Here is a 20,087-nt window from a genome sequence, read left to right as displayed (position 1 = left end):
AGGACAAAATTTGGGAAAATCAATTGATCTTTACCATTTTTTTGTAATCAGTCCGATCACTGGGAAAAATAATGATATTTATCGTACTGGCCAGGCGATTTGTTTCCTTAAACAGAATTACATTCTTTCCCCCTGAATTTCCATAGACAGAATTAGGTGAACACGTGACACAGAAATAACGGGCAGGACACATTCCAGACATGAAAGTTAACTACTGTAGAAGCTCAGTATTTTCAAATTGTTTTTAAATGATAGTTATAATATGGGGAGAGTGAAGGATATTTTTATTAATATAGATGCGGTAGACCAGGAGGCCAGGACCTTTCCCGCGGTCCACTACCTGGTGGATGGAGCGTTCCTCTTTGGGCTCCAAGGAGAAAATTTTTACTACCCTATTTCCTCAATTCTAAGACGCACCCTTTTTCCGATTTTCACATGTCTGAAATTGGGGTGCGTCTTAGAATCGATGTATTAAATTCTTTTAACATGTTTCAGGAGAAGTCCCATGTCAGCGGAGGACGAAGTGTGCGGAGGCGGCAGGAGAGGTCCCACGTCTGCAGATGGTTGAAGATGGACAGCGGGTGGGAGTGCGGTGGCTGCGGCAGGACAGGTCCCAAGTCTGCAGGTGAATGAAGATAAGAAGACAGCGGGCGTGCGGTGGCGGCTAATAGATCATAATAGCAGGAGCAGAGCGGCGTAGGGTAAGGGCTTGGGAGGTGCACTCTGTAACACCGGAAGTTGACCGGTGTCTGACTTCCGGTTACAGTGTGCACCTCCCAAGCCATTCCCTATGCCGCTCTGCTCCTGCTCAGCTCTCCTGCTATTATGATCTCCTGCCACCGCACGCCTGCTGTCTTATCTTCATTCACATGCAGACTTTGGACCTGTCCTGCCACCGCCACCGCACTCCCACCGTCCATCTTCAACCATCTGCAGACTTTGGACTTGTCCTGCCGCCGCCACCGCACTCCCACCGTCCATCTTCAACCATCTGCAGACATGGGACCTCTCCTGAGACATGGTAAGTAAAAAAGTGATTTTCCTCAATTGTAAGGGCCAAATCGATGGTGCGTCTTACAATCGAAGGCGTCTTACAATCGAGGAAATACGGTATATAGTCTTTGTCTCTATGGGCCGGTGAGACTTCCACTGGGAAGCAAAAACTGAACAACGTCTCTGTCAAAGTCTCGGGTTCACCCGGCAGGGGGTAAAGGGTTGATAGCCTACCACTGCGGGGATTCCCGGTGGCCAACAGGTCCTCGGGGACGCTGTCAGTTCCCACCTCAGCTGTCTCGGGACCTGTCCGCAACACTTCTGGGACAGTCCACTCACTGGCTCGGAACTCGGGAGCATTGGATCCCAGTCCTGGGACCATTTGGGTTGGAGCGCACGAGCTCATACTCTGCTCAGGAGCCGTGACTCTGGCCCTTTTCACGGCCACCTCCATCGGAGCCTGTGGGGAGCAAGGGGGTTCCTTACCACTCTGCTGGCTGGCGATGGGCATCTCTTCGTCTGGAATGATTATCGGAAGATACTGGTCCACTCTCATCACTGGACAGCTACCTTCTAATGAGGACACCTCCGCCAGGACGCGATGCAGAGGGGAACCCTTCGCCCGGGCGACCAGACTTAAGGAGCCATCGTGCTCCGCGGTCACCTAGAGGCTCACCCCAGACACCCCTGGGGCAGTCGACTCACCCTTGTCGTCAGTAGGTACTGGTCCTTCTTCTAGGACCGATGGTAGGACACACGGGCCCACAGCAGGGTCCGCAACATCGGGATACACTTCCTCTAGGGCACATGGGCCCACAGCAGGCTCTGCATCCGCCGAGATAGTGTGTTCATTGGTGTCACTAAAGTGGTCCGCCGGCAGGTGCATCACCACAAGTGCTGGGTCGCTGGATTCACTAGAAGAAGGTGGGGGTATACACACCTTACCCTGTGATTCCTCTGTATCTTCGCTGGGGTGGTTCGCCGGTAGGTGCATCGCCACCGATGGGACTTCAACCTCGTCCGCTGGCAACATCACGAACGGATCCTCCGCCGGTGAGCCACCGAGTTCTTCTGCGATACAGCCAGTGGGTATTGGTACGAGACAATCTCGCTCTGCTACCTCCACTGCGGTCGCGCTCTTCTCTGCCAACGTGTTGCTCGGTTCCGTGACTGGCTGATCTGGGTTCTGTGGTTTCTGCTCAGGAACTTGGAAAGTTTCTACAACTTCATATTTCTCCATCTCCTCCACTAGCCTTCTGCAGGAAAGGGGGTCACCCCGCATCCAGGAGGACCGCATTCTGACCACAACAGGATGGTCAGGTATTGCTCCGCTCAGGAATTGGTCACAACAGTACGCCTCCACATCGGTTGCCTTAATACAATCCCTTTTTTTCATCTCCTGTAAGACTATCGCAATCCGCATGAGGCACTCAGATAGCTCCTCTCCGTCTTTCTGACAAAGGCCGTAGTAACGCTTCATTAATTGTCCCTTGTCCTCTTCTGGTTCTGCTGGCTGGGGTACAATAGGCTTCAATAGCCGCCTACCGCAGCATTCACAGTGGGACCACCATGTCAATGTCTCTCTAGAACAGCCGCACGTGGGGCTAAAACACTGTATACCCATTTCTCCTTCCACCTCGATGGTCCTGAAGTCGAGGGGTCCCCGAGCCACGTTGGCTCCCTGAGAGTGGGCATCTTGCAGGCAGGAGCACATGAAAAGAAGAGAATCTACTCCGGGCACGCGCCAGGCCACATACACACTAGGGTGTATCCCCTGACAGTCTATCTCGTCTTCCTCATACATCATCTCATCCTCAGAGGAAGGATAATCGGGTTCCGCATCAGTGTCTTCCTCCCCTACCTCTGATGGTTCTGTAAACTGCGGCAACTCGGGGTGAAGGAATTGTACCCCGCAGTCACTACACCGGGGTCCCCAGGTCCATTCACAACCTGGGAAATCACAGTCGGGACACGGGCATTTAAGACAAGGCTTCCCTTCCACTTCTATCGATACAACCCCGGCTGGTAAAGCAAGGGGATGCAATTCAGCACCAACAGGCAGATCCCATTCAGTTTGTAAGCAGGGACACACCAGAACGATTATGTCAATTCCTTTTAATCGCCACTCGCCAAACCACGGAGGGTGTGGCATACTGCATCCGTTACTGCCCATAGGGTGAACAACCGTGGCTGATAGCTGTTCAAGGCATCCTCTCCCCCTGGTGGAATCTGAAGGAGGGGCACTTTCTACAAGGGAGGGGGTCTGGCTCTGCACTGACTCACTCGCATTGCAGGGGCGGGGCTTAGGGTTTCCCGCCAGTCCCGGACAGGTTTCTGCAATACTTTCCTGTGCCGGCGTGCAGTCAGCGGCACGTGCGCTCTCTTGTTTTGGCAGCTCAGGGTACACTATAGGGCAGTCTCAACCGACCGAATCTTCTAACCACAAGCTGGACGGGCCCAGACCTCCAGTTATTTCTTGCCCGCAACTCACTAGCACGGAACAATACTTTGCGTCCTCTAATTGTAACTCTACCACGGCTATGGGGGCAGCCCCCCGGAGATAAGGGTTTTGTCCCAGGGCCACTCTTATCTCTGGGGACCGAACGTCTATAGGGACACGGCACCCCGCAAGCGTGTGGAGCGGTGGCACTCCCAACTTCATGGCCCAGTCGTGGACCTCGTGTCCGGACTTCACAACCATGATGACAAAAATAGGACTTGAACAATTTAAAAAAAAAAAAACCACAGGGCACCCCAGGTCGTATCTCAGCAGCGCCTCCAAATGTAACCCATATATCCCCCCCCCAATCGCAGATTCTACTGTGTGGGTGCAGGAACATCTATTGTTACTCGGTGTGGTGCATACCTGTTGGCTCACAGGAGGGCTGAGCTTCCGCCACGGGGAAACCTGGGGCAATTACACTAGGGATAATACTTACAATAACAAACGATGCAGCGCCTCCACCTGCGATGGCTCCCACCAGAGGGGGAGTGGTTCCTCGCAGGACAATCTCAATAAACACATACACAGTGAATATACTAACGAATACTTTACTAACATGTAATACCATACACATACATAACATAACCTGTGTCCCTCTCTAGAGGAGACACCTACCGCGTCACGCAGGACACTTCCCCAACACTAACCCAGTGTCCAGAGAACCCCACCCAATGTCCCGCACTCTTGCAGAAAGATCAATGGGTGACTGCGCAGTCACAGTTTAAACTAAGGGCCCGTGGTGCACTTAGGAATGTAGATACCTGCCGAGCACTCCGGTGCTCGGATCAGCCACGCTTCGCAAAGGATCAGTCGGGCGATGCCTCCTTCTGATCCTCCTTGCACGTGGACCGCTAGAGCGGTCCCACTCCGGAACAGTCTTTGTGGACCCCAACGTGGGTCCAACCGCTTCACGGGAACAGTACTCCTCAATGTGTCCCTATCTTCCTAAGGGGCACGTGCTACACTATGGGCCGTCCCTATAGTGCAGCAACCTGTGGTGGCTTGGGAAACTCCTATGGGCCTAAAGGGTTTGAGGACCTGTCCCACTCCCCTAACTACCCACGTCCCTACAGCCTCACTAATGCTGACAGCCACCGTGCTGTCAACTAGGTGTCTGCCTGCCAGACCTCACAGCACTGACCGCTGTGACTCTGACAAGGCAGCACTCCAAACTAATAGCAGCGTCCCTATCTTGGGCCTCCCTAAGCAATTATCCCACTACCTTGGGGGGTTTGGAACCTATCTGGGGTGCGGGTACCTATAGGGCCGCAGGAGCTGTACTCGCTCCCCGCGCCCTGCCTTCCCTCACAGATCCCTGCTCCAACTATAACTCCTGAATGACAGGGTCCCTCTCTCTAGAGTAGTCCCTGACAGCACTCTCTCTCTCAGAGCACTAAACTACCTCAGTCCCAGGGGGTGCTGGCCTAGTACAGTGAGTCCTGAACTCCTGTACCCTACTTCCTTCCTTGGGCTGTTCCGGTCTCTCACTCCTCTCTCTCTGACTCCCGTTTCTCTCTGACTCCTGCCTCCTATAAACCTGCCAAATGTATCCATCTCTCCTGAGCTCCCTAAGCCCTATTGGCTCCCTGGTGTCACGTGGGGCGCGCAAAGGCTCTTGGGATATGTAGTCCCAGCTCAGAGCCTTCCCTGGTAGGCTGGGGGTTCACGGGCTTTTCCCTAACTCTCCTGCGCCTGCGCAAGCTTTCCCGGGCTCTCTGTGCTTCCTCTCGCCTGCCCCTACTCTCGCGCGAGTTATCCCTGTCTCTGGGGCTCTCCCTACACAATCGGGGCCCTGCGCATGCGCAACGCAGTCTTCAATGGTGGCGCCCTGCCTCACCGGCCGCCGGGACCTTAGAGACACGATCGCGGCCATAGCAACGGCCCGATCGCGTCCCCGGCAACTGGCCGCAGGCAGGGGAAGCCGCGCTGCTCCCTGCTCCAGCCCCCACCCTTGGAAGCAGCCGTCGGGTCGTTCGGCACCCGCGCTCGAGCTGCTCCAGGGGAGGGGGGTCTCCAGGCTATATATATATACGTGGATATATATATATATATAGAGAGAGAGACTATAAGTGTGTTGCGATAATGGGTAATTGGAATGGTAAGAATGGCCAAGGTGATAAGAGGAACTATATTTTTGGCTGACTGTTGGTTCCCTATATCACGGACATTTAGATAAGGTCTTATATTCTGGTAGGTTATTGCCCGTTGTTAAGATAAGTTTTCTTTATAAGATAATCGTGAAGACCAACACAAGTAACATATCCAGAAGTAAGCTGGACAAGATAAATTATAAGACTAACAATAACAATGTTAGGTTAAAAAAAAAAAATTTAAATGTCATTATTGGGGCATTTACATTGAAAAAATTGACTGAATAAAAAATTAACAGCAAGTGAAGTTGCCGATAGTTTATTGTAAATGATCAAGGCATATGAAGGTTTTGAGGAAGTAGAGACAAACGCAAGACCACTTATAGTGGCGGTAGATGTGAAAGGTTTACTGTACATGCAGAAATTGGGAAGCAAGTAGAGACTGTGTGTATTGGTTGGGAGCATAAAATATTGTCAGAAATTTATACTGTGGTAGAGAATGCAAATGAGCAGAGAAGGAAAAGACTCAGGAAGTGTTTAAGAAATAAATCTGTTAACAAAAGTAAAGAATGATAGGACCAAAAAGGGTAGAGATTAAGGAAGGGAAAAGAAGGACTGAATTTAAAATCTAAAAGTCAGCTCTGTCTCTCCTTGTAATTGTATGCAGCCCACAGTTGCAGAAACCCCCACATTTTTTTCATTGAATGTTACACAGGAATGTGAGCAGTTCCCAGCTACTGTATGCGAGTTAACATAATATGTTTGCTACAATAGAATTCTAAAATTGTTTTCAATTAGTTTTAAAGTAATTAATGTACATTATAAAAGTTTTCAGATTAATCACAAGAGTACGAATAGAAAAGTATATTCTTATTAAATTAGGTTTTTGTAGGAATAAGAATTAAATGGTATTTAGTTTTTTTCTCAGCAAAAATGTAGGTTAAACTGCAAAGTTCTAAAAAAAAAAAAAGTAAAAGCATATTTTTAGGGTAATAAAATTAGGCGAAGGAAAGTCTGATCCAAGAATGGTAGGAGAAGTTGTAGGCAGGGAGATGGTTTTGTTTTGTTAAATGTTATTAGTAAATGTTAGAAAGTCAGACAGAGCTCCTAGGAGCGATAAAAGCAGAAAATATATTTTCTTCAATCTAAAATTAAGACATGCTACCCAAATTATTTATGCCAGATTAACCGAGTATGAGTGCATATTGACTTGCATTAAGAACATATCTACAGTATAATAGGTATAGGTTTTCTTTGTTTAAAAATGTTTTATTAGATTTTCAGGTATAACTATGGTAAAAACATTGATTGTTTGAGTAATCCCTGTATGTTTGTAGAACCTGAGTAAATCCTACCTGTGTGAAAGTCTTATGTGAGTTGAATAATAGGAATGATGGTTTATTATATATTACTGGTAAGGGAGGAAAAACGGCGGTCACTCCTACTCCACAAAGAACTCCAACCAGGCACGTAAAAACTAAATAATTTTAATGATCAAAAACAAAAAAGAACTTCCACATGGTAGTACACCTCTGACGCGTTTCGTTCTATAGTAGAACTTTATCAAAGAGTAACACCCTCTCCGTCCTTCTCACTCTAAATACATTGAGCCCTACAGACATTGGTCAGATTACATCACGTGACCCATCTCGGCCAATAGGCTGAGATCCAATAAGAATAGAATAGTATGGGCTGTATAACCATTGGTTAAAAATAACCACGTGACCGTTCTCAGCCAATGGACTGAGAACCAATCAGAATAGAGAGTATCGGCTTGTATCCAGAGGGAGTAGGAAGTGCTCGTGAGTGTTCACAACGAGCACAATATGTCACGGGATAACTACATGAGAACCACATTCCAATATTACAAAATAGACAGACAATACAAGAAAAAAAAAAAAAGGGCGAGTTTTAAAAACAACGAACATGTGGAGCAAATGTACTGTAACATTAACCATTCTGTTGGCTCATCATAGATAATGTGCACATATATACTAAATGAATCATAATCGCATTTAGTATACATTAATCAACACTGGGCAGGGAGAGGTTGGTTGTCCGTGGAAAGAGATTAGGAGAAAGAAAGGACAACATTTGGGAAAATCAATTGATCTTTACCATTTTTTTGTAATCAGTCCGGTCACTGTAAAAAATAAGGATATTTATCGTACTGGCCAGGCGATTTGTTTCCTTAAACAGAATGACATTCTTTCCCCCTGAATTTCCATAGACAGAATTAGGTGAACACATGACACAGAAATAACGGGCAGGACACATTCCAGACATGAAAGTTAACTACTGTAGAAGCTCAGTATTTTCAAATTATTTTTAAATGATAGTTATAATATGGGGCGAGAGAAGGATATTTTTATTAATATAGTTTGCAGGCAGGATCAAACGGTTTTGCATTGCCTTGTTTTGGTATTTTTGTTTATATTATTTTTGTTTCTTTTTGTGTTTAACCAGATACGATAAACTGTCTTGCCCAGCACATTGAACCTAAAAGGGACCTCCCGGGAGGCATCCTTGAGTCCACGGGGTAGACCTGCTACTGTACGGCGGAAAGCAGACCATATTTTCAAAAGTTAACCCCAATAGCAATGAATGGGCAATCTACTACCCACCCCTTCAACCCTAACAACCCCCCTCCCACCAACTCTCTATAATGGAATCGATTGACCTTTGGCCGTGCTCCTTTTAAGTTCTCCATGGCTTGTGTTGTAGTGCGGCTGTAGAATGGGTGTTTTTTTTTTTTTTAGAAAATCCCTTCTTTTCATTTGGCTCAATTATTTATTTATAAAATATTTTACCAGGAAGTAATACATTGAGAGTTACCTCTCGTTTTCAAGTATGTCCTGGGCAGAGTAAAACAAATAATACATGGTTACAAATACAGTTACATAAATGAACAAAGTATACATTATATACAAGACATTGCGTGCACAGTTAAACAATGATCCCTTCCTGACTCATCAGGTTAGCTATACTAGAGGTTTTCCCGGCTATCTACTTCTACCTTCCCCTAACACCCCTCAAATTAGGGTCCATGGTACCTGGCAGCTAGTATTAATATTTACCCACCCTACTATTCAATTCTGGGAGTAATTTGTCAAGTAACGCTAACTGGGGCTATTTGATGGCTAGCTACATAGCTGCTATTACCAGACGCACAGTTCTGTGATAACTGAAGCCATTACACTTTTATTATATGATGCTGAGCCATATGCAGCTGGGTCCATATAGATTACATTATCACTATACTTAACCTATGGTTACGGGTAAAAACACATTTTGCTTACAAGTGTAGACTCAGTCCTGCTAAAGCATCATTATACATGCATGCTTACGCTAGCAGATCTGGTATTAGTATGCAGCTGAATGTGTCCGCCGCCATGCAGACAACGACTCAGCTGCTTAGCATTGTCATCACCAAAAGGTATCTATGCTAATGTCGGCTCTCCCCTCTGACGCACTATAGCTTGTTCCTCAGGGCACACGCTGTCATCTAGAGCAGAGTACGATGGTTCCACCAATCTAGGTGTTTAACTATTTATTTTTGGTCACCTTGCATTGAGGTGCTCTCTGCTACTTACAGCTATCATTCACTAGACCGATTTTTTATTATTTCCTTGCTTAGCTCCTGACCAGCATTGTCACTGCTTTTAGGTTTCATCATTTATTACCCCATATTTTGTACCTTTTGTGTATTATAACATTGTTTTTAGGCTTTGATTTATCTCTGTCACTTTCAATAGAATATTCATAAAAAAAATAGCTTCTGCATTATGATTATCATATTCCTATGTATACAGTACAGATGCAGCTGCCATTATTTTAACAAATCACGCGGTGTACTGTATACCTCGGAATACCCATGTCATGGCGTGGGATTACTTCCAACCGTACCGCATTAAGACGTGAGTGCAGGCGAGTGCATAAAATGTCATTTTTGTGTTCTGACTTTTAAACACTTGAAATTGACACAGTAGCACAGTACTGTACACATTACAATTAATTCATTTAATCTAATTGCACAAATCCATAAAATTCCAACAAAGCAACCGCGATAAACACGTGTACCTCAGGCGATTGGTCGCGTTCATGCTGCGTGGAGTACAGCAGGGCACACAAAAACGGCGCTGTGATGCCTTGTATATAACTCATTACTTTGGTGTAGGTGACTGAGTGCATCCAATTTGGGGACTTCTTGTATCTCACCTTCCATCTGGAGGTTTGAGACTCCAGCAGTATGTTTGTACAGTACATCTGTATGTACTAAACAGGTGTAGTAGAAAAGGACACAGAGATTGTAATAAGTAACACACATTTATTCAACAGAGCAGATTATACAAACATAACTGTAACACTTACATTAGAAATTCACTATGTAAGTATATAAAATAAAAGCTGCTGGTGATTGGTGATACATTGTGTGAGATAAATCTAAACAAGAGCATTACACACGTGGTTTTTATACCGTAGCATTAAGACAATATAGGAATCAAATTACCATCAGATAATTATACATAACATTTTACGTGGGGATTATCTAAAGTGGTCACTAATATTCTGTTTATGATTATTAAACATGTCATAGGCTCTTGCTTACAGTATGTAGGTAGTTGTGCTCAATTAACCCAACACAGCCCCAGGATTTCCCCTTGCGAATTTATTGCTTGTCAAGCCTTGCAATTGAGATAGAAAGAAAAGAGCAATGTGTGTGCAAGTAGAAGTGTATGTGTACCATATCTTGTAAGGGTGTGTGTAAGGGTGTGAATAAGTTTGTGTGTACCATATAAGTGTGTGTGTAACTAGCAGTTCCAAGCTGTTAACTCTGTTGTTAGTGAGGGCAGTCAGAGCGTTTGATGCATTTGCCATGATGGCGAACATATCCAGGCTTACACTTGCATCCTGGATTACAGTGATGTACGCAATGTGGCTGCTCATGTATTGCACATTTGTTTTCTTCACAGGGATTGTAGCACGCTACATAGACCTCTTGGTTGCTGCATTTTTTACAATCCTTTAGCAGTATACATTTGTTAGATGTGGGATGCTCTAAAACATAGCCAGGTTTGCAAGAGCATCCAGGATGGCAGGAATGATCACATGCAACCTTTAGGTCGCCACAGCTTTTAGGACAAGGTTTGCAGGGGCTATAATATTGCTGGTTGTCCCCACAGTGAACGGCAGGTCCATGACCTGAGGAGAGAAAAATAATTAAAATTAGAATGGGGATTAAATAATACACCAGAAGCAGTGAAAATGAAGTGAGCACAAAACACATCAAAGGTAATTCTTTCAAGAGACTTCAGTTGGTGAAAATGTGAGGTAATTTTTATGATGTTTGCTCTGCATACATTTAGCCAGCTAAGCTGTATCATTTTACAGTTAAAAGCTATAATACTGTAGATGTTTTAAACTGAGTAATTGTGTAATCAGTACAACTTTTAACTTAACCAATATTAGAGGTGGGATTATTATTTTAAAGATATTTCCATTCAAATATGAACACTTTTTTGGATGTTAAGATTAAAAAAAACAAACATAATATGGAGCCTGGTATACAACACAATAACAACGCAATGTGAATTGTTTTGCCATGTTCTTCACACAGCAGCATTTAAATGATCCCTATACCACTAAGGATAGTCATAAGTTTTAGAGCAATAGTCTGAGGCACAATATGTAGAAATGCAAAGTGGTGCAAGTCTCCAGATGTATCAAAGACAAAATCCTACTGATTTCATGGCAATTTTGTTTGTGTCATCCATACTGTGATCAACAGGATTGCACTACTTTTGCCTGGATACCAGGCTGCCTTCCCTTTCTAAATAGCTTTGCAGAACAACCTGTGCACAGCACTTAGCAGGTTAATTTAGAACAGACCGTCCTAATTAACCTTTTCAGCTGTCTCTCTAGTCTGTCTCTAAGCCTAAATCTCTCAGTGCTGGGAGAGCTCTAGTCCAGGGAGACACCCTGGACTGCTGCAGAGATCACGCGGGGACTACCTCTCTCTTTGAGCCAGGAAGGTGCAGGAGCCTGGACCGCTGTGCAGAGAAGACTGTGCTGGGACTATTCCCCTCCTCTCCTAGCCAGACTGGATGAGACCAGCTGCAGTTCTAGTTTTATTTTTAGTAGAGATTTAATTTCAAAACTGAAAATTTCAATGTAATAACAGTTTTGATCAATTTTGTAGAATTTACATCTGTAATCGTATGTTCCCTGGTGCCTCACAAATCACAATATGTATCATATGTATACATTTATAAACAATACTATAAAAGAGATGCACTATTACTAAATACACGTACTGAAATTAGCTGTACCCTTAAAGAAGAGACCTGTGAGTTGACAAACTCTTTACACTATAATTCTATCTATGAAGAACTCCCGTGTTGGTGCCCAACTATACTGACCAACTCTCCTATTTATAAGAAGAGTCTCTCGTGTTACACTGAAAAGAGTTCCCACTGAAAGATGTCAATCTAACTGGAACCCACCGTGAGCGTAGTATAGGAAACCTGCACACCGGAATCCCTGTGCAGGGTGCTTGTCTACACTATTTAAACCAATGCATCCATCACTCAATGTGCCATCAATAGCTTGGAACTACGAGTTACACACACACACACACACACAAAATGACACACTCATTGCTCTTTTCTCACTATTTTAACGTGCAAAGGCTTGACAGTGAATTCAATCATTTAACTGATTTGAAGAGCTGCAGAATATGTAACACAAATTCATTATTCTACGTAGTTAACTAAGTCTTTTTGATTTCCCATATTAACACAAGAAAAAACGCCAATGGATCCCCTGAAAATAAGCTTTTCATACCTGCGAATCCTGCAGGCGCTCCTGTTGGGAGCGCAACTGTTGATGTCACCAACATCGTAGGCAGCACTGTCAATAGAAAATGATGGTTTAACATGGTGTCAACTTCAAATGAATATTTGCTGCTAATGTACACAGCAGACATTGCTTATCAGCACCGTTGTTACTTTGTTTTCCGATAGTATCTAAACTGTTTTTGTTATAATAATTCCCCCCTGAGCAGGTTTGTACTCACCCAATGCCAGTGACAGTGTGATGAGGGCCCTGTACAGCATCCTGACCTGTGAGGGACAGATACAGGACTCACATGAGAGGTGGTTCTGGTCCCCTCCCCAGGACAGTACATTAACACCACACTCACAGCTCTCCCACTCCTAATTACATTCACATTCTAAAGAAAATATTACCATCCCATCTCACCTCTATCACCAACACAGCAATCTCTCTGTATATGGTTCTTCTGACGATGTGTCCAGAGTGAGCTTAACAAACCCTATTAAAGATCCTGCTTTTTATAGGCAAATGGTGAGTCTGGGGAATGTAAAAGCTAAATAAAACGACTGATTTGCATATACTGTCAATATTATTTAGCTACTTAATTGCTACATACTTCCTCATAATTTGCATGACAACAGTAGTTATTAAGTTAATTGTAGAAGCAGACACAATGGCTGTTTTTTAAACATTGGCCTGAATAAAATGTTGTCCTAAATTCTCATGTAGCGTTGTTTCTCCCGCCCTCTGGGAGATTCCCCCTGCTACCAGGTGTGTGATGATGCTGCATACCTATTGGCTCACAGAAGGCCTGAGATCTCGGTGATGTTGGTGGGGAAACAGGATGGGCTTTAGGGGTGATAGCTGGTTCTTTCTCACTTTGGTGTTAGCGCCTCCATCTGCCGCAGGTTCCAGGAGTTCTGAAGGCAGCCCCTGAAGAAGAACTCTCTCATACTCCCCCTGATAGACTGCCGACTCAGGACGGAGCATATTTGAAACAGGAACAGTCTTTATTATTCTCAATTAAGAGTACAGTATACAGGCAGCACTGCATAATTTAATCTGGTTTCCAAACTCTGGATGGTCTCTGTTATCAAACCCCCAGCTATGGGCACCGAGAGCAGTCCCAGCTCTTCCCCTACTCCCTGTGGAGCAGGGGGTATGGTTATCACTCCCACACATCTAGAGGAGGGGATATAAGGTGACAGAGCCCTGCACACTTCTCCTGTGAGACCAGTCACTCTTAAGGGAGAGACAATCTGACACAATTTGGATGTGCAGCCCCTTAAGTACCGAAGGGGAGGATCCAAGGTCTGAGCCCCTTATTCGGCAGAACACAGGCCTTAGCCTGCCTCCCCCTTGTCACTCAAGGGAGCTGCTTGCAGGTGTGGAAAACCCTGTATTGGGCCTAACACTGCCTGCACTGTACCAGGATTTACATGTCAGGCAGGGTAGATTAGTAGCCAAGCCAGGCATAGCTACACTCTGCCTCTGGTGGAAAATCCAACGTCCCCACTTGGAACCGAATTTAGTGTACCATTCTTCAGTTGAACAACCTGGAATAATAGTTATAAACAACAACTTATGGCATACAGTTGATAATACACCGAACTTCAATAGAACAGTATGTACTTAATTGCATACTAACCTAACAGTGATGAGCACAGATCCCTCCCAACATGGAGAACCTGCTACCCCATCAGTAGTAATGGGACGGGTCAGGCTTTTTATTCAGCGTACCCATGTGGTCAGGGACAGTGACCCAATATACCCTCATGTCTTTCCAAGCGCTGAGCTTTGGATGCTTATGTGCGCGCGAGCGCCGCGTGAGTGTGGCTGAACTTATTTTGAATCATTGAAGTGATCTCGCCGAGCGCACTCAGTGGCAGCATGGCCGCAGCATAAAGGAAGACACACAAAAAAATCCCAGTGAAATATCATCTAATGATATCTTAAAAGGGGAAAAATAAATTCCTTACTGACTCTAAATATTCGCAATCAGATTACTCCCTGGATCAACACCCTTCCCATATTTACTTATTTGGTATATCCCTGCATACCTTTCCTTTCTCAAAAGATGTCCAACTGTTTTTTTAAACAAATCTATATTATCTGCCATGACAGACTCCATGAATAATGAATTCCACATTGTATCTGCTCTTACTGTAAAGAACCCTTTCCTTTGTTACTTTGTTATCACCAATGACAATATTAGTGAGAGATGGAGGGTTTTTAAAAACTAATTTTGTGGTCTATATGGTAAACTTAAGGCAAGGACTTCCAAGGTACAGTATTATTGTCCGAAATGGTGCCCCTGTCATGCTCTGCCACAGGTAGGTAGTTAAAGGTTAGGAAGGTAAATGCATGGCTAAATTGGTGTAGGGGTTTGGGATTTTAAAGCACTGGGAGTTCTTTTCTAAGAGGTGCTATATGTATAAAAGGGATGGATTGCACCTCAATGAAGAGGAAACTTCTGTGCTAGGGGAGGGGACCATTACAAGATTGGTGAAGATTTTAAACTACTGCACCGACACACTTTATTCGAGCAAATACCCAGTATGTGCCTGGCAGATACCTGGAATGCGCCGCTCCTCACCTCTGACAAGCCCCGTTGTGTTTGCCTTCCCAGCCTGGGTTCATGCCTGGCTGACGGGCGGCTGATCTGTTAAATGATAATGATTAGGATTTAATAGGCTGCAATGCTTCGCGTGTCTACCAGATGGCATAAATTCATGAATTGTAATGCAGTATATATATATATACTGTGCAGTATTGCAGCCAGCGGGAATAAAATGCTTCAATCCCTGCCTGGAAAATACCTCAATGCACTCGGGCAGAAAACAGTCACAAACCTCAATACACCCGGGTATACCCGAATTCGTGGGACTAGCCGAGCTCGAATAAAGTGTGTCGCCAGTGTATGAGGTAGGGGGATGGACAATCAAGTATTAATAAGTCACAAAGACTAGAAAGGAACTGGGAAATAACTATGGGTAATGATGGTGGGGAGAATGAATAGCTTAGCAAGTAAAGAGGTACCAATTTTAATTGCAGATAATACTAGAAATACTATCAAGAATAAAAGTCTATTGGAACAGAAATTCAAGAACAGTTAAGGGAACAGATATTATAACATCTAAAATAATACTGCACACTTATGTGCAGGCTTGCTAATGCAAGATGCTAATGCAAGATGCTTGGTTGATAAAATGGGCAATCTTGAAATAATAGTCATAAAAAATCAATATGATTTGATAGGCATTACTGAAATTTTGTAGGATAAATCTCATGAACGGGCAGTTAATTTAGAGGGTTTCTCCATTTTTTCAGAGATCAGGTCAAAAGAAGAGTTTGTAGGGTATGTTTAAAAGAGAAAAAGATTTAAAACCCATTATAAGGAAAGATACAGAATTTATAAAGGAATTTGGTAAAAATATAGAAGCTACTGTATGTGTATTTAAATCTACAGTGGATATAAAAGTATATCTAAGACTTTTCGAGAAACAGACAAATATTTGTGAGACTGATAAGCCCAAACCTCTTTTGGAAATGGAAAAGGCAGCAAAAACTAGGTCATGTTTTAATTATAAACTTATGCTTTTTTTTATCACACACAACCCCTGCAACCTCAGAATCTAGACCCACAACACCATATATATTGTCATGGCAACGCATTGCCATTTGACCCACGGCATCATTTGACGCAGCATTGCCATGGCTTCGTCAGAAGCCACAGGAGACAAGGTAAGGGATATACAGATTCCTCGCATGCTCCCCCAGCATTTAATGTAAATGTTGTGGAGAAGAGCGCGGGGCCTCTGTAAGCGCCATGATCTTTTTTTTCAACCTCATCTTCTATATAACTATAGATCACGTCAAGGCGGGTCACATTGAGGGGCTGTAATTTTTAACCCCCTTACTGCTAAATGGACCTTCAAAGCAATGTGCAATACTGTATGTGCAATGTGCAATACCTACTTATTAGGCACATATTTTCATTTGGACGGCTAATATTCGCAGGGCCCCAAATATTCTATGACACTTTTATTTAGACTTCACACCTCACACTTTGTCTGACTGGACATTCAACATATCTTCTTTCATTTGGGTGTTGTACGTTCATCCCAAAAGGAAAGAAAAGGGGGTTATTGATCTGCGCTCATGCTTCCTACAGTCTCTGGTGTAAACCAACTCCTTCCCGGAGAAGTAGCTGTGCTGAGAAAGACAGAGACACTACTCAATTCCAGTGCACGGGATAGACTGTCTCGAGCTTGGCGTTGCTTCCCTTCTACCCACGGACAGGGCAGCATGGACTGTACCACTTAAGATCTCACTGGAGAACAGATTAATTTTATGTAAGTTGATACTGTACTTGTTTTTTGTATTCACATTTATTATAATATTATTCAACCTCGGTGCGCCCTGTGCTTTTTGTTTTCCAAAAGGAAAGAAGTTAATCAAATTATGAGGAAGTTGTAAAGAGAAAGAAATATATATAATTAAATTAACATAATATGTGTCCACATGCATGTCAATAGCTTTTAAATGGGTGTTTCCAGGAACATATTTGCTTCACAGAATCTATTATTAAATTTTGGACAGAAACCAAAGACCATGCAAATCATCCAGAGAATGTAATACTTTTCTTCATCTTAAAAAGACACAAACTGATATACTGATATTCTGATTTATAAATAAAAATAATACATTTCATGTTATCGGCTTGTTAAACAAGACGGCATGCATGTACAGTATGTTGGTCTTTATATACAGTATAGATGACAATTTGCTTTGGAAAGAATTTCCCTTCGGACGCAAAAACAACAACCCACCATTTATTGTACCTACCAGAATTCAGAATCTCCTAGAGCAACAGTACACAGTCACCATCATCATCATCATCATCATCATCATCACCATCATCATCTTCATCATCATCATCATCATCATCATCATCATCATCATCATCATTATTTTTTATGTAAAAACATGCCTCCACATAAGGGGGCTTTGCAATACTTTACAATCAATTTAAGGGCAACTAAAATTAAATCTAGTAAATTTGATGGGGCTAAGGCAGGAAAAGTCGGACAGAAACTGATCTCTGCTTGGAGCATGTTCCAAAACTCTGAAACTGGGATGGCCCATCCACCTTGTGTAAGGTGCAGAACTCTTGGCATGGAGAGATGAGCCCCCTTGAGGAAATGAGATCATAACCATTATCCCTCCTTGGCATCAAAAGAGACTAAAGATAGACAGGCCTTTGGCCTTGTAAGGTTTTGAAGGCCATAAAGGCCAACTTGAACCAAATGTGGAAGGTCACTGGAAGCTAGTGCAGATCTCGCAAAATTGAAGTAATATGCTAGAAGCGAGAAACATGCCTCAGTATTCAAGCTGCAGCATTCTGCACAAGCGGGAGCCCCCGGGTAAGGCACACCAGTAGTATTGCACAAATAGCATTATTTGTAGTCCAATCGCGTTGACACAAAGGCATGAACTAAAGACTCATGGTTCATAGACGACAAGAGTGTTGGAAAACCCTGAGACAGCCTCAGATGAAAAAAAACCTAGTTATCCCAACTTTGGCCACTTCGGCTCGCACGCTGAGACTCTGGACAAAGCAGATTCCTAGGTCACGCACCTCAAACACGGTTAGTGGCTGCATACCATTAACTAGAAGTAACTCGCAAACCCACTGTCCCATACTCAGGCATCTTGCCGAACTTATATTCATTGAGTCCGTCTTGTCAGGATTGAGCTTAAGCTAGTTCATCTCCATCCATGCCGCCACCTCATCCAAACAGCTGTTTCTAGGCTGCCTTGGAATAAAATATAGATCTGTGTGTCATCAGTACACTGATGGCACTGCAGACAGTTGTTCCTGATAATATTGTCCAGCGGTATTACACTCTCATTGAAAAGGACCAGTGACAGCACCGACCCTCGAGGGACCCTTAAAGAGAACATGATTCACCGGTGAAATGTGGAACCTCGTGGTGAGTTGCAGAGTCCAGCTCTGCAGTAATGAGGTAACCCAAAACTTTCAACAGGGACATCCCTGGTCCGGCTGACATACAATATTGCTCTGTTCCCACAAATAAACAAGTTTGACCAAAATGTAATTAAGTGCCATTGGTTTCCTTGTTTTGTTTCATAAGAATATAGGGCACATTTTTTCTATTGAGAATAATGTGTATGTACCAGCCCTTTCTTCACGTTGCTACAATTAACTAGATAACACAGTTTATATCCAAATTAGGAGGAAGTATGTAGAAATAAAGTATCTAAATAATTTTTACATATATATACAAATCAGTAGTTTTATTTAGCTTCTACAGTGCATGCTCCCATGCTGTCCATTTGCCTTTAAAGTGCAGCACCTTTATAAGGGTTTGTTAAGCTCACTCTTGACACACCGTCAGAAGAACAACATACAGAGAGATTGCTGTGTTGGTGATAGAGGTGAGATGAGATGGTAATATTTTCTTTAGAATGTGAATGTAATTAGGAGTGGGAGAGCTGTGAATGTGGGGTTAATGTACTGTCCTGGGGATGGGACCAGAACCACCTCTCATGTGAGTCCTGTATCTGTCCCTCACAGGTCAGGATGCTGTACACGGCCCTCATCACACTGTCACTGGCATTGGATGAGTACAAACCTGCACAGAGGGGAATTATTATAACAAAAACACTTTGGCTATCTATAGGAAAACTATGTACCAACGGCGCTGATAAGTAATGTCTGCTGCCTACATTAGCAGCAAATATTCATTTGAAGTTGACTCCATGTTAAACCATCATTTTCTATTGACAGTGCTGCCTACGATGTTGGTGACATCAACAGTTGCGCCCCCAACAGGAGCGCCTGCAGGATTCGCAGGTATGAAAAGTTTATTTTCAGGGGAACCACTGGCGTTTTTTCTTGTGTTAATATGGGAAATCAAAAAGAATTATTTAACTACGTAGAATAATGAATTTGTGTTTCATATTCTGCAGCTCTTAAAACCAGTTAAATGATTGAATTGGCTGACAAGCCTTTGCATGTTAAAATAGTGAGAAAAGAGCAATGAGTGAGTGTGTAGGTGTGTGTGTTTTTGTATTTTGAAGATAGGATGATTTCAAACCTAAATATTAATTATGCTACAGGTGCGCCAACGAGTATTCTAAAACTTGCCTTGGAAAATCTGGGGCTATCACCAACAAGACCCAGGTATATGCTGGGTACATGCTGCAACATTTCAGTGACATGAAGCGCTATGTACATTAATGGCGCTATATAAATAAAGACATACAATACATACAATTACCATATATGTTTTGTCAATTGAATGTAGCATTGGACACCTCTGTCTTTTGTTGTATACATTTGCCACGCTCAGTAGCACTCATTTTGGCATAAATATATATTCATGATGTGGTTGGTGTAGGAGTTTGAGCTAGCTGGGAATGTGTGTGTGTGTGTTAATCAATTTCTGACTGGTAACAGTTAAATGGAGGTAGGTTGCACCACCCCCCAGAGCTCACCCCTCCCCACCTTTTTAACTTGGGTGGTTCTGGCATTTTGCTGAATGGACAAGACTCACTGCAGTTGCTTCCCCTCATACAGAGGTAAAAGGAAGGGTTCACAGTTTTAGTGCTAGGACCTGCTTTTTTGGTTATACCTTGAC

General features: G+C 43.6%; 2 protein-coding genes across 3 annotated transcripts in view; both read right to left on the bottom strand.

The window, feature by feature from the left end:
• The window catches only part of LOC142497840 (serine protease inhibitor swm-1-like), a 135,196-nt gene that overhangs the window by 19,591 nt on the left and 95,518 nt on the right, over window positions 1–20,087 (bottom strand). The gene's annotated exons all lie outside the window — the stretch shown is intronic.
• LOC142496571 (serine protease inhibitor swm-1-like) lies at window positions 9,900–12,994 on the bottom strand. Its single transcript, XM_075603236.1, has 4 exons — window positions 12,847–12,994; window positions 12,662–12,707; window positions 12,430–12,495; window positions 9,900–10,788 (listed from the first exon to the last, which is right to left on the bottom strand). The coding sequence occupies exons 2-4, from the start codon at window positions 12,699–12,701 to the stop codon at window positions 10,427–10,429; spliced, it is 468 nt and encodes a 155-aa protein (XP_075459351.1). The 5' UTR covers window positions 12,702–12,707; window positions 12,847–12,994; the 3' UTR covers window positions 9,900–10,426.

This window comes from Ascaphus truei, chromosome 6 (genome assembly GCF_040206685.1).
Source record: "Ascaphus truei isolate aAscTru1 chromosome 6, aAscTru1.hap1, whole genome shotgun sequence".
Classification (NCBI taxonomy): domain Eukaryota; kingdom Metazoa; phylum Chordata; class Amphibia; order Anura; family Ascaphidae; genus Ascaphus; species Ascaphus truei.
This window is presented reverse-complemented; position numbering and strand designations above follow the sequence as displayed.

What these genes read in the sequence shown, in the direction of transcription:
- LOC142496571 (XM_075603236.1), bottom strand. Translation starts at nt 12,701, where the DNA reads ATGCTGTACAGGGCCCTCATCACACTGTCACTGGCATTGG. An exon ending in CACACTGTCACTGGCATTGG is followed by an intron (nt 12,496 to 12,661) that starts GTGAGTACAAAC and finishes TTCTATTGACAG; the next exon opens with TGCTGCCTACGATGTTGGTG. An exon ending in AGCGCCTGCAGGATTCGCAG is followed by an intron (nt 10,789 to 12,429) that starts GTATGAAAAGCT and finishes TTCTCTCCTCAG; the next exon opens with GTCATGGACCTGCCGTTCAC.